The 15,322-nt window shown below is 44.9% G+C and overlaps 1 protein-coding gene across 2 annotated transcripts in view; it reads right to left on the reverse strand.

Moving 5' to 3' along the window:
* nbas (NBAS subunit of NRZ tethering complex) overlaps positions 1-15,322 on the reverse strand; it is a 138,929-nt gene that overhangs the window by 117,323 nt on the left and 6,284 nt on the right. For both annotated transcript variants that reach the window (XM_068577120.1, XM_068577119.1), the window contains exons 7-16: positions 13,305-13,438; positions 11,779-11,912; positions 9,591-9,689; positions 7,645-7,783; positions 7,496-7,561; positions 7,267-7,395; positions 6,712-6,775; positions 5,971-6,164; positions 3,982-4,257; positions 88-213 (exon numbers count right to left, since the gene is read on the reverse strand). In XM_068577120.1, the coding sequence (XP_068433221.1) occupies positions 88-213; positions 3,982-4,257; positions 5,971-6,164; positions 6,712-6,775; positions 7,267-7,395; positions 7,496-7,561; positions 7,645-7,783; positions 9,591-9,689; positions 11,779-11,912; positions 13,305-13,438 (1,361 nt within the window). The remainder of the gene's footprint in view (positions 1-87; positions 214-3,981; positions 4,258-5,970; positions 6,165-6,711; positions 6,776-7,266; positions 7,396-7,495; positions 7,562-7,644; positions 7,784-9,590; positions 9,690-11,778; positions 11,913-13,304; positions 13,439-15,322) is intronic.

The following is a 15,322-nucleotide window of genomic DNA, read 5'->3' on the forward strand; positions in this document are numbered from 1 at the left end:
ACGGAAAAAATCTGATACAATCATTCTTCTACACCATTCCTCCTCCTTTCCCTGACATCTATCCATCTTATTTATTCTGCCTCTTACCAGATAGTCTTGTATTGAGGCGATGCTGACGGTACTCTTCCTCCACTGTCTCTGGTAGACCAGGTCAGAATCCAGATTATACGCCTGAGCAAGAGACAGGGCCTCGCCGTATTCCTCATTGTCAATCTGTGGGAAAACACACACCATCAACACATCATGAGGCCATGATCAATATATATATATTCATGATTTCTTCGCACTGTGGAACAAACAGCACGGCAACAAATGCATGTGGAAAAGACGAGCACATAAACATTTATTTTTGAAGTGATTCACAATTCATTTGAAGAGCCAAATTTGAGCGGACCACTCTAATTAAGAAACAGTTAATTTTTGAATGTAAAATTGAGTTTGGGTTCAAAGAAATATTGCTGAATAACACATCAATTTAATTCCTTTTACATTCTGTGGTTTTTTTTAATGTTTTAAATTATCCCAAGGGTATATTATTGATTCAATCTTCATCTGCGCTGTGTTTTTTTTAAACAGGATTTAATTAATAAAAATGCTTTAAATTAATTAAAACCATATCCAATATAAAGCAAACATTGAGGTGAAAAAAAAACAGACTGGACAAAAGTCCATGGCCCAATTTTCCATCACACTGAAAAACAAAGAAGCTAACATTTTGCATAAACCTGAGCACAAACTATGGCACTCCTGAGTACACAATCTGAATACTGAGACACTGAATGGGACCAGCTCTGACACGCAGATCTCAATCTGAGCAGCAATGTGCAACGTGACGCAGCCTGGATTGGGTCTGCTACAGCGGGATAAGAAGAATGGCTGAGGGGTACGGAATATCTGGGGGTATTTGATGAAATTGAATCCAAAAGGACAAAAGGGAGAAAACCCAGATGTTGGGACTTTATATCACACACAGTAAACTGAGGCGTCAGTACCACCTCAGTTTCCTTCGTATAATTCATTCTAATTAATTATTGTTGAAACAAACAGGAGGCCAGGTGGAGGGCAAAATCAAAAAGGCATTTTACTCAACAAAGTCACAAACAAAGATAAACTGGTACGGGAAACAAAACACTACGGAAGACAACAAAGACAATCCTGCAACTGACAAGGGGAAGACTAAATACACAGGAGAAGACACTTAACGAGGCGCAGGTGGAAACAATGAGGGCGGTGCTTTACAATCACACAGTGACCATTTACCATACACTAATGCTAAACTAGGTTTTGTGTCATATCAATGTCTCACAAAATGATTTGATCCAACAACATCATAACACCTCAGTTTATGCAGGCCCACTCCTTGTGTGCAAGTGCACTGATACACACACGCACATGCGCACACATACACGCACACAGTATCCATCTTTTCCTGTGTGTAGGAGTACAAAGCAACACATTAGCCAGACTGTGGTTCCTTGAGGGCAATAAGAACCCCACACAGTTAAACTTCACGTAGGAGGACATCAAAAAAACGTCTTCCTTCTCTCTCTGGATTCGGCTAATAAAACGGTTAGCAGCAGCCCCGGCTGTGTGTTGCTCACGCAGGCGGGGTTGCGCCACCAAACGCGTCATCGCACTCCTGAACGCATGAAGAGGCCGACTTGAGGAAATAACCACAAAAAAACAAACAAAAATAAAACACTTGATCTGGTCTATTCACAGACGGCGGGACTACAAACCTCCAGTGAGGGGAGTCTCTGAGGAGATATCGGGTCATTCAGCTTTCTGTGAGTGAGTGTGGAAATGTCAAACTATTCAAATATAACACGAGCGATACACTCGGTACTGACCGACAAACACAATAAATCAAACACGCACGCACATACGCATGCACAGACATCCACAGACATGTGCAGATAGTGCGGGCACCCCTCCTCCCCAGCACTCACACGCCTACATGTGGTACATGTGAATACAAAACAAAAATAAAAAGCATTTTCTACTGGGGGGAGTGGCAACTAGGGAAGTGCTGTGTCGGGTACCAAGTGTTACAAAGAGATAATAATGATATATTACTTTGTAACTCTCCACTGGTAGGATTGATGGCGATGACTAATGGCATCTAATGATGATGACAATGATGAAGAAGGAAGTAGATGACGGGTCATAAAAATGACTGATGAACCGCGCTAAAACTTGGGACCGTTGAGAGCCGATACTGTGCTTTATGACAGAGCATGTTGTTGTCTTTGCCGCAATTTGTAGCGAGTTGCAACAACAGCCATATTTCTAATGCAGCAATTAGCATTTCAGAGAAACCCCTGGGACTGAGGAATAGCCTAAAAGCAGACGGAGCATCTTGCTTGGTTTTCTTTTCTCATCAACTACACTCTGGAGCTGATCCAACAAAACAATAGCACTTCACTGAGCTGGCGCGGGGTTTATTTAGTCAGAAAGCAATTTTGCAGATCAGCCTGATATAATTCAGTCAGTGACCACATGGATTCATACGACATCCTTCGGTTGCTGCTAAATTAGGCAGGGAAAATAAATGAAGACTTTCATGGAAAGCGTGATATCCACCTCTGAAGACAATTGACGACTGATTTAAAAAAATGATTAATGGCATTACGGTGAGGCGCATGAGGCTCATGTATCACTTTGCTTATGATAAAGGCGTTACAAAAGGGGTGGTTTAATTAGGAATGGAATATGTTTGAAATATTAAATAGGCAATATCAATTTCTTTGCCAAAATGAATTTGTAACACTGTGTGAGGCAGAGAGCTGCACACTGGAACTGCTGTGTGTATTGCTGAGCTAAAAGAACATTCATATCCAGACACGAAGGCATGAGTACTGACTAAAGCTTTTCTCGCCTAAGCACATACAATTTTGTTGTGTGTGCCCCCATGAATTAGTAAACAGTAACAGAAAATGTGACTCTTCATTGTGACTCTCAGAATAAGATCAGCAGCCTCATCCCGAAGGCTCCAATTGGACCCACCGCAGCTGCGACCTGAATTGTCAACTCAAAGTACGTTTCCAGACAGGTCACACCAATGATGTCAATGTTATGAAGTATGAATACTGTGATCTCCCCACAGAGCCACTGAGCACCTCAGTAACCAATCAACCGACCACTTATTCAAATATCAAAAAGACTAATGCCAGTGGTTCCGTGTGGCTCTAATTGGGCATGTTGCCATGCTAACATCTACTAAAAGTAGAGCGCTAAGGCCGATTGGAATGTCATTAGTTGTGCAAGGGTCATTGGTCATTCACGAAAATATCGGACAAAGTGAAAATCTCCAAATTAAAAGTCCATCCAATCGTTTAAACAGCTGGACACTTAACATCAGAACCAGAAATCAGAAACAGAAACCGTTTATTTGCCAGAAATGTTTTTACAAACGAGGAATTTTCCTTGGCGGAAGGTGCAACATTAGACATGAGACAAGAGACCCCTTACTCGGCCTCGAGGAAAGTCTAAAAAAACGAAGAAATCCTTTCATTTCTTCAAGAACTTTGCCCTGCTGAACATTCAATAGAGTTTTCCTACATCATGCTTGTCCTCAAAAAAGGTTACAGTATTTTTGCAGGAAGCTGTGCAACACCATAGCCATTGTTAAACCGCAGGGGCCTCATTATTCTCCCTTTATCTGAGACAGCACTTTCAAAATTCACTCTTTTCAAACGAAAAAATGTGACAACATGGATTGAGGCTTGCAGGAAAGTCTTCCAACATAAAAAAAAAGTAAAAAACAAAGTAAACTGCATCCCTTTTACCGATTTAGTTTAAATCCAAAGAGCAATGTCGAGAGAAGCCACTTTTACCTGTGTAGCAGCACATCCTGGAGCAAAAATCCAAAGCTACTGCCCTTACTATAAAGGAGATGCACACGTTTAGTGCTTAAAGGAAGTAAATCAAGCATCAGCGGGTGCATGTGAGCACCAACACGCCGCCCATTCACAAGCCTACCTTCCTCTGGTACAGTTCCTCTGGCGTCGTTGACCTCAGGCTGACCAGGCGGTAGTTCTTGATGACCGTGCGGCAGCGCTTGCGCGGCGGGGCGAAGCGCTCCATCTCCGTCACATAATAGAGGCCCTGCTTGATGTAGCCAAAGTAGCGAGCTTTGGCTGAGGACTCTTCGTCTGAGTCAGAGTCTCCACCGTCATCACCCTCCTCATCCTCCCCGGGCCCGCCGCTCAGGTTGCTCTCCAGGCGCCCACGCTTCTGGGCCAGCTTCACCTCACACTGCGGATGATACAAAACAACGCCGCGTTAAGAATGGGATGGCGGTAAACCCCGAGAAGGAGATGGAAGCAGAGGAATTAAAACATGATGGCGCACAAGAGAATTGGTGAACAAGAGCAACGACAAACACACAAGTGATTTAAACATAACTTTGACTTATACTGCGAGCATATGCCTTGGATGTAATCATAAAGCCACAGTGTTCTCTATACATAAAATTACATCTGCCTTGTTGGCCCAACTCATAAAGTGAGGGCTGCACAACAGAAGAACGCCCGTTCCCATTCCATTGATTGAGATGGAGATTTACAGCCTGTCGCCGAGAACGACTTTCCGATACCGAGAGCGGACACTTCTTTGCCAGCAGGAAGTGAGGAACGAAACTTAAGCATTGGAATAGTAAGCAGCACAGATGACATCTAGCCGTGCTTAAGCTGGTAAACACAATTAATATAAAATGCACTCATGCCAGATCAGCGTCACAAAACACCACAAGGTCATGCTGCTCGATAAAAATAAAAATATAAATCCAAGCTGAACATAGCACTGGCTCACAACTTGGTTTGTTTATTGTCTTAGTTAGGAGAATATAATTTGTCCATTTTTCATCCCGACGCTGCTGCAAGTCCTCATAATCTGTCGAGATGCCCCTCTGGGTTTCAGCTCACTGGAGGACAGTGGCAGCATCCAGCTGACGGGCCCCGAGCCAGGGCTTACGAAACAGTTAGCACCTGTAAAGCATTAAGCGCCTTAATCAAAGAGGAGCGGAGGCTGTTTCCATAGTGCTGCACTAATGCACGACTCCAGATGCTGCGCATGTCATCATCTTCAACACACAAGGTCACATTCTCCCACATCTGTGGAGGCGTACGCACAACGGCGCACAAGCCCCATGCTCAAGGTAAATTCAACACGCGCAAGCCCTCAGCTTTAGATACAGCTATGTGAGCGCCCGCCGCCCTCCCCCTTCTCTCCATGCTGAAGCCGGCTGATGAAACCTTTCCAAAAAGTTGGCAGCTGGCTGGTAAAAAAAAAATCTCTCTTTTTCCTCTCTCTTTATGCAATCAGAGAAAAAAAGAAGAAAAAAATGAAGACTGAAATAAAAGTGGATGGTGATGCGATATCAGGGTCTTTGTTGTAGAATAAAGAGATAGAGGGATGTACATTTCATCACACACTTTTCACCATTTTACACACACACACACACACACACAAACACGTACGCACGTGTTGTTACACAATTACATCCTGAAACTGATCTGAAAGAATAGAATTTGTATTTGTCTGAAAGAACAAAAAAATGTCCTTTAGGGGGAAGCTAGGAGTACAAAGGATATATCACTAATCAATGCACACATTGATTTTGCCGAACAACACGCTCACTTTCCCCCAGAAACGGTGTGCTTAAAAGCACTTTTCATTTCATATCTTTAATAAGTAAAAACAAATGAATTGACATCCAAATGACACTGTGGACATGTCCAGTCTGTTCCCCTTTGTCTGGGTTCCAGCTCCCTGAAATGAAAAAGCCGCTAAGAACAGGAATGAAATAAATGGCATCTTATAATATTCCTTTTAGAGCCCCGAGGGCCAAAATCTTTGATGTGTGAACTTTTTATTTGCAGTCTGTGAGGGGGACACAGCGCCTAAAAGACTCCCACGAGTCTCAAACGCTCTTCTATAACTTGACCACACATGCATGTTCACAGTCACCTCCAGGCTCAGGAAGCCCCCGTCGTACGCCAAGGTGACTCGAGGTGAGGGCTCGAACCATTCGCAGGACTTCCCCAGCAGGTTGCGCAGCGTCCTGACGGACGACACGGTGACGGAGCCGGAGCACCGAGCGAGAATCAACACGACGTCGCTCCACCAGCTCACATCCACCAGCGGGTAGTACTGCTCCTTATCTAGGGACGGGTAATAGAGAGAAAGGCATTTTACAGACGACAGTGGACCAAAGTTGATTGGGATTTTGTATCAAAACTTTTCCTTGCACTCGATTACTCTTCCCCCCCCCCCCCCCCCCCTATTAACTTTTTGGAAACGGCTTCTTTCTCGAAGACATATTTACACATGTGGACATATTCATCTCGTGTCATGCATTAGATGTAGACGCACACAGATTATTGCTTACACAAGCTGTCACCGCTGTCACAACTGGCCCCAAACTGTCAAACAAAAGACTGTAAAGCTGCATTAAAAAAAAAAAAAAAAAAAAAAAAAAAAGCATACACACAGACATATTCAGGCACAAAAACCCACAATCCCAAGCACGGACACTGTGAAGGAGAAAAATATGTTCTGGCCTTGGCAGACACTATACGGTTGTACATCTAAATAACTGTATAATTCAGATCATAAAACATGTTAAAAGATCACTAAATTGTATCCAGTGTGCACTGCAGTGTGCGCAACAAAGTCGGTTCTCTTTAGACCCTTCGGGGGCCAAACTACCTTTTATTTTCTTCCTTCTCTCCAGCGATGTCTTCCACTCTGGGTTGATCTCCTCAAATCCTGGCTGCGGGGAAGGACCGAAGGATGAAAGGACCAAAGAAGAAGGGAGGAAAAGAAGAAGAGAGGGGAGAAATTAATCTGCTAACCCTGTTTACACTCACAGAAGACAGGCGCACACACACACACACACACACACGCACGCACACACACAGTGGCTGTGCCGGCTCAGACCAGGCGATGAAGAACATCCACACCTGACGCATGAATCTGCAAAACATTCCGCAAATATAAGTTCACTCTAAGCCAACTCACTTTATGTCTAACACACACACACACACATACAATCCCTCTCTCTCTCTCCACACACACACACACACACACACACACACACACACACACAGACACACAGACTTCGGCCAGAGAGAGATTACATTAATACATTCAATCAAGTATGTAATGCACAAAATACCATCACACACAACTACAATGAACACAGGTTTATTCGGCCTATGCAAAAAGCATGCATTCACACAAAACCGCAGCTTAGAGGTGTACCTGTTGGTCTTGGCTCCATGTGGCCCTCTGTCTGAGGGAGGGGACGTCCCAGAGAGACAGGCGGCCAGAGAAGTGGATTACAGCCAGCAGGGTGCCGTCGGGGCTCAGGCTCATGCGAAATACACCGTCCTGGACAAATGTGCAAACACATACACACATTTTTTTTAGGGGGCCAGATTCTTCCCATTGAGCTTTTAATTGTGATTGAGAAAGCAGAGAGCTGCGCTACCTTTTCATCTCCCTGTCTGGAAAACACTCTGAAGCTCGGGATCTTGAAGAAACCTCTCTTCTGATTCTAATGGGCACAGAGAGGGAATGTCAATAATTAGTGCGTGTGCATGAATAATTCGTGCATGAACATGGGTCTCGTCTCCTCACCGCGCTGACGTCTTCCTCATGGCTGGTGACCTGCTTGTAGTGCGGCGAGCCAGACAGAGCCCTCCAGGCTGTAATCCCGTAGCAAGAGGCCTTGGATGTACAGTCATCCCCCGACTCACAGCCTCCCACCAGCAACAATCTAATAAAGAAGCGGGGCGAGAACACACACACACACACACACACACAAGCACACACACACAAACACACACTCACGATAAACACCTCCATTATTGTGCCCCTGACAAATCAATTTGCATTGCATAACAAGGACATCAAATTAAGACGGTCACTGTCGGGTCATCCTTCAGCCCCGGCTGAAGCACCAGTTAGTTTGCATACTGCTGAAAAGCCATCTCACACAGTAGTGGTTTAAAAAGTTATCCAACACAGGGGAAAAGTCTGGCTGCAATCCATGACTTTAAGACACAAACAATACCACAATGACCACAGTGATTTGTGGGTCTATCGTTGCAGTGAAACAGAACAGATGCGACAATGATCAGGAACTCAGAGGGATGGTGTAGATGGAGCCGCACTGTCCAGCTCAACACTGCCCCCTGGTGCAGAGACGTTGGACGTTTAGTACGGGGCAAGAGCTGAGAGGGACTAATGGGAAGATAAATGATGCATCAACAACGCAGCCCGTGTCTGATACAAGACACTCTTTTCAGTTTATTGTGATATAGGGTTCCATTAAAGCAGATGTTAGACTATGTCTTGCGTCCCTGAGGCACATCTGCATTTTCTACGCATATAACTAGTTTATTAACTGTGTAATCCTAACAATGCAAAGATTTCAACGCCTCACTGCACATCTGGAAACATCTGGATTATTTGTAATCTCATCTGTGCGGAAACTTGATTCACAAGTTAACACTTCCATGGTGTCTCTTTGAACCTGAACATGTTCCATCTTCATCATTATACATGGATGCTCAGCTATTGAAGGTAGTTTTTCATATCCGGCTTCTCACCTTGCCTTTTTTCGCTCTATGCTACTCTTTCTGCTGCTGACCCAGTTTTCACACAGCGATCATTAAAGTTTCATCTCGTCTATCAGTTGGCAAACACTTGACAGTAGCTGCCAAAACCCATTACGCTGCCAAACCAAGCTTCACCGGCCAAACTGAATCTGGTTTGTGCCGACTAGGGGAGCGTGGTGAAAAACAGTAAGGTCACGGCTGTGAGCCAGACATAATTAACCGAAACCTCTGAATGCTACATAGTGGGGAGGGCCAAGGTCAATTTTAGACTGCTATATTCCATTGGTGCAGGTTCTGCATTAAAGTTATAGGGTAATTTATTCCAGAGTAAACCAATTGGCCCCATTCCATAATATGACAACGTATTTGTGCAAAAATGTCTGCATCTATTCCTTCCTCTTTTTCTGGTGTCATGAACTGATATCTATGGTACATTTTTTTTTTAACTGCAATATCAACTTTCTTTCAGGGTAAAAATAAAGTTGGATTTCAACTTGTAATGCAGTAAATTTCAGCAGAGTGATCGATGTAACACATATTTACGAGCATATTGAAGAGATGTTGGTGTTTACTCAAATTGCAGCTGTCAAAATGATGAAAGCATCTGAAATTACACGGGTACTTTTCATAGCAAAATATTTAAGATGTACAAGGCGTCATGTAGCATCATCTGCAGTGGGTTTAATATTGATTCAAATGATTTATTAGGATGTCTGTAGACGTTTGAATATAAATGCTTGAATTACACTTGATGAAACACTGTTGTAATTGAAGTAGGCTCAAACTGTGGATGGCACAAGAGAAAATAAAATCACTGAGGGTGCCAAGAGAATGCTAGAGGCATTAATAACACGGCCACTAATGGATTCAAAGTTAAATGCTGGTAAAAATGCAAATCTTTCAGGAATAATTCACTATATTCAACAAGCACTTAAGGTTGACCGGGTGTTGGGTCTAACTTACCGGTGGCCGGGGTGGTAAATAGCCGAGGTGATGCCGTGGGAGTAGTGAGCCGAGAAGCTGAAGCTGTGGTTCTCTTGGAAATTCTGATTGGTTCCCACACTGAAAGAGGGACACGATGATGTCACATGACAAGTCACCTTTAATTAAACTCTGGCACATAAACAATCAAAACGTGAACAACTCGTGGGCAAAATGTTAATGGTGCGACAAAGCTGTTTTTGGGGGAAGATGACAGAGCAATTTAAATTCCAGCTGCAATTAAAATGAGACATGGCAAAATATATAATCTAATTTGAGTGGGCAATCTAAATTAGATTGGCGCTAGATGAGATGCTGTGTAATTTGTGCGGGCATGTCTCATTGGGGAAATGTGTATTGCAGTGCAATGTAAACTGTACAAGGAGGAGGGGAAAGGGAGGGAAAGAGGGATGGAAAGAGGACAAAACAGTTCAACTTCCTCCAGAAGTTTAGGTTTGTTATGCCACAGTAAAGTGTTTGTGTCTAAGCACACATATACACACACATATACACACACACACACACACACACACAGAAATGGTGGCACAGAGAGACAGAGAGAGAGACTGTGTGTGTAAAGGCTCAGCTATAATTCTGAAATTCTAATTCAAAGTTTTGGAGCGACAATATTGGAATGCAGTCACATGAAGAGGAGGCGCGAGTACCAGATCCATTCTGAAAATGAACCTTTAAAAAACAAGCCAGCGCTTTTCCGAGTCAATCTGGCGCAAAACGTCTCCCACATCTTCATTACCTCCTCACACACGTGCGCACACGCAGTGACACCCTGACGGCTTCAAAGGCAGCTAACGCCATTTATCTGCCTGTACTGGGAAAGTTAATCCACGTTTTTTTTTTCCTCCCGTTCTCTGCAAACACCCACTGTGCAAACACAACCCAAGGGAAGTTTGTGTGCACGACGTCGTCGGATCGAAATTCAACACGCACACAATCTCATCCTGGGCGTCGGAGTGTAGGTGCACCGAGGAATGCTATGACAGCGGCAATCATCCTGAGTGAAATGGGAAATTTATGAAATAATGGCATATTAAATAATGCTAAATTGAAAGGGAAGTCGTGGGGCAGCCATGAGGGAAGCACACACACACACACACACACACACACACACACACACACACACGGACTCTTGCAGGTTCGCGCACACTAAAGGTGGTGAGAGTGGGATGTCATTAATCAAATAATTCCAAATGTGCATTTGGATTGGCAAGTAGAGGAATTGGTATGCAAATAGAGCCCCCCCCCCCCTCCTAATGTTTCCACATGGACAAGCATGAGCATTAAATCTTATCACAAATAGGGTGCAATGTCCTATAAAGGTGAGAGTATACAGTACATGAATTTAAATCAAATGATAATAAAAAAGCTTCGTAAATCTCCAGAAAAGGGAAAGCTAAAGAATCAAGAGAGCTTGTCGCTGAGACACGTTGCAGTTTAAATGTTTCAAATGGCTGAAATACTGAAACAGATAAAGATGTCGTTGAAGTCGGATTACAAATACTGAAAACAACAGCAGTGGGGAGAGAGTTTGAAGATGCAGGTGGAATGTGAGCACTGAAAGGAGCGATGCGATGTCAGTCAAAGAAAGGCTGATGAATTGAGCTGGTAATGTCGGTTGAAGTCCAATAGGAGGACCGATTAAAGTGCTGAAACTAAAAGATGATGTCAGTCGATGCGTCTGCTGAAGTGAAAAGCACTGGAGAGGTTAATCGAAATCGCGTCACGACGGTTTAAAGGTGACTGAAAGACCTGAAAAGGGTTCATCGTGTCAGTTGAAGTGGAAGCGTTTAGGGAGGTTGAAATGTCAAGAAGACAAAAGGTGAACACAGTGGGAATGGAAGTGGAAGGAAGTCAGTGGGTCAGGCTTTTCCACAGACCGTCGAGCCAATCATCAAAATGGAGCTGCGAGCAGTCGGCTGCAGACCGTTACGTTTCAGATGTCGAGAGGTCGAGGCCGGATCCGTGTGCCAGCCACAATGACGTCATTTAAGAGCTTTACATGTGAAATGAGATAGTAAGAGATACTTGTCGGGTTTTCAACTGAAATGATGCTGGATGTTGTCGGTCATTTATTCAGGGTTAAGATAGTGTGACGCGCAAGAAGGTGCTTTGAGAACTCGAGTGTGTTAGTGAAGCTGGTTTTCTCCCTCACCTGACGAGGTAACTCTTGAGTCCGCCCCTGCATGTGATAACCAGCAGCTCGGCGGACCACTGGGCGCTGGCCGAGTACTCCAGGAAGATCAGGCCTGCCACGGCACAACTGAAATCCCCGGGAAAACTCACCGCCTGGTAGAAGACAAGAAGAGAGATGAAAAAGAAGCGTCAACAGCAGCGGGAAAAAGTTACTGATGGTAGATGAAATCAAAAAGAAGTGGAACTGTGTATAATTATCTATCAGTCTGTGCCCCCACCGAGGGTTTACGATGACAAACAACAAAGATACTCCACATCAGCCGCAATTGTTAAAGAACATAAAAGTAGACAGAAAAAAAGATTAAGAAAGAAAACGCCGTGACAGGGAAGGCAGTGAACAAAAGATAAGAGACAGGAAAAGTGAAAGAGAGCTGGGGGAAGGTAGAGAAGAACATTTTAATTTTTCTTTTCTTTTTTTTTCATACATGCACACTTTGTCAGGTTGAATGTTTTTTTTTTCTTCTTCTCTCCTCCAGAAATAGCAGCAAGTCACCGGTGTGTGCACTTAACAGTGACAAACAAGAGGAACAGCGGGGGGGGCAGACCCACATACTGTAGATACATAACAATGCAGAGTTGCACTAAAGGAATGAAGATCACCAACTTGGAGTCGGGGAGAGGGACGAGTGTCGGCGCTCATCGTCTCCGACAGGGTGGAGGGGTGATGGATGGAGGAATGATAATATGTAGCACACAGAGGGCATTAAAGTGATGGGAGGGGAGGGGGGGGGGGGGGCAGAGGCTGAGATAAAATGCTCCAGAAAGGAAAGAGAGGAGGATCTGGGGAGCAGCACGCATGTGAAAAATTAAAGAGAGGAGGTGATGAAGATGAAGAGAGAAAGAGCGGGACACTATGAGCACACAGGGAAGAAAGAAAGAGGGATGAGAAAAGGCTTCCGAGGCTGAACAGGGAAAGCAGGCATGACAGACAAAGAGAGCACAGTGGGGCTCTGACAGCGAGCTGCTTTCTTCCTAAAAAAGGTGACAGGCAGCTCAAAGTGCCCAGTAAATGTGTGCTCCGCTGAAGGAGGAGAACATGGCCCAACAAGTCTCCAAACCGAGATTAGGGATGTCTGAATCCTCGTAACTGTGTCACTGTAAAGTCAAAAATACAGCCGAACTCTGCTGCAGCATATTGGACATTTAGTGAGACTAAGCTGAGTTCGAATGCAATGTGAGGATTTCATTCAAAAACAAAAGTCAGGCTGTACAGTGCTTTCCAATAGCACAATGAAGCAAAGTTCATACATCAATGATTCATATTAACACCAGAACATAAAGCAGCCGAGTGTATCATCGGAGAAAAAATATGGACTCAGAGTTCCAATATGCAGAGCCTGATCACTTGTTATTCGCGTCAACACGTGCACAAGAAAAAAATAAACATTTCAGACATGAAAGACAGCTGAAAGGGCGGGTGGGGGGGATGTTTGATGACATCAAAGAGGGAGAGGTTGGAGGGGTTGGCGCAGTTGGAGCGGTTACCGGCGGGATGACGAAGAGTTCGCTGCCCATGAGGTCGAAGAGGCGCACGGTGCCGGTGCTGTCGGCGTAGGCCAGCAGGGTGCAGTCGTGGCTCCACGCCACCCTCCGCCACTGGGGGTTCGGGTCCTTTGGCACTGCGGCAGACGACAGAGACACAAGACTTGAAAAAAAAGGTCACGCAAACAAAGAACGAGTGGGTTTTTTTTTTATTAAACTCCATGAGAAGACTCCCCTCCCGCCCGCACCCAGCTGCTCTGTGGTGTGTGCCCACGATGACTCCAGATGGGAGGAGAAGGATGAAGCTAATGTCGTACATCGACGCAAAGTGTCTAAAGAGCTATCCGATTCATCTGCGAGGGGCTCGCTCGAGTAATGCATCTCAATAATTGTGTCTGGAAAGACGCGTGCTCCCGACGAGAGGAGGATGAAGGTGGAGAGAGTGAAGGAGAGGAGTGGTGGGGGGGGGGGGGGGAGAACAGAGATCATAAATCCAGCTTTTTATTGAAGTATAGGCTACTGTTTTACCAATCTGCTGGCGCAGCAGTGCTGTGAACGTAACCATATCGCTGTGATGGAGCACATCTCTGCCTACTTGCACTTTCTGAAGGCTTCTCTGTCACGCTTTCCCTCTGATAGAAGAGCCTGGGCAGTCTGGCAGGTCTCCGATTCCAGATCTGTTTCGAATACCGGAGTATATGATGAAACACTAAGCGCTACGGCGAGGAAATGGGGTATGACTTGTCTTGTATAAACATGTGCACCATCTCTGTGAATGGGGGGGTTCGCAAGCATCAGGACATTTAAGTAGAACTCGATACAACCTTCAGCACCGACATCTGCATGCAGTGTGAAACATAATAGGCCGCCACGGATGCCGTGTCTGCGAAGCAATAAAGTCCTATATTTTTTTGTGTTGATATCACATAACGGCTCTATTGGCGTTTATTGTATTGAATTTCTGGGCTGAGGAACGCTGCCGCAGACCCTGGTGGGCAATACGGCGAACGAATGGAGGCGTCGGATATTGTATGACTAGAATTTTAAATGAAGAACAAAAGGGGGAGAAGGGGGAGACGAGACGGGCGTAGAGAGGGGGGGGAGAATGAGAGGTGGCAAAGGAAAAAGAGAGAGAAGGAAACGATGAATCCGGCCCCCACTGAGAGAAATAATAGCTCCCCGAATTTTAAGGCCTAAGTATCAGAGAGCACCTCAGGAAGTAGGCGATTTAACACACCTCTGAGACTCTCGCGTGAGGAGGAGCAGGCAGGAACACGGAGGCATTATGAGAGTCACAGGCACCAAGCGTCTCCTCTGTTCTCTCCTCGTTCTTTTGCTTCCTATTTCAATCCTTTTTTTTTATTTTATTCCATTCCACCGTCACGCCGCCTCCCCTCCTATCTCACTCCCCATTATGAATTCTATACAGTGTGTTGTTCTACGGCTGAAAGGGGTCCATTTCCACACAGATGGCTTTTTTTTTTTCGGAGAGCTGGAAAATTGGATGCTACTGTCCGGATTTTTTTCTTCCCCTAGCGATGATGGAGGTGGGGGTGGGGCGGGAGGGGTGGTGGGAGAATTACATCCAACAAACCAACAGAAGCCCTCTATCTAAAGCCTCACGAATGCATTTATCAGAGCTCAACACTTATAAATTATGTACGGGGGTGGGAGACAACTGCACTGTAATGGGTGCAGACAGTGAGAGGGGACGGAGGGGGCCGGGGGGAGGAGGGGCCTGGAGTGATACACACAGGTGTGGATAAACCAAACACGCACTGGGATGCATACGCACAAGCGCACGCACAGGCGAAAAACACATTTAAGACACACACACACACACTCTCTCTGTCCTCCATTAAAAGCAAATGCCATTAAAGGCAGGATCACAGCAAAATCCATTAGGACAAATCTCCGTGAAATGAAATGAAGTCAAAGTAAAATGAAAAGGAGAGATGAAATGGAATGAAAAAGAGGAGGGAGGCTGGGTTTACACAGGCCCAGGGGCTTCTGCTATCCAC

Source organism: Clinocottus analis, unplaced genomic scaffold (genome assembly GCF_023055335.1).
Source record: "Clinocottus analis isolate CAN_PGR_092001 unplaced genomic scaffold, fCliAna1.0.p SCAF_15, whole genome shotgun sequence".
In the NCBI taxonomy this organism is placed as follows: domain Eukaryota; kingdom Metazoa; phylum Chordata; class Actinopteri; order Perciformes; family Cottidae; genus Clinocottus; species Clinocottus analis.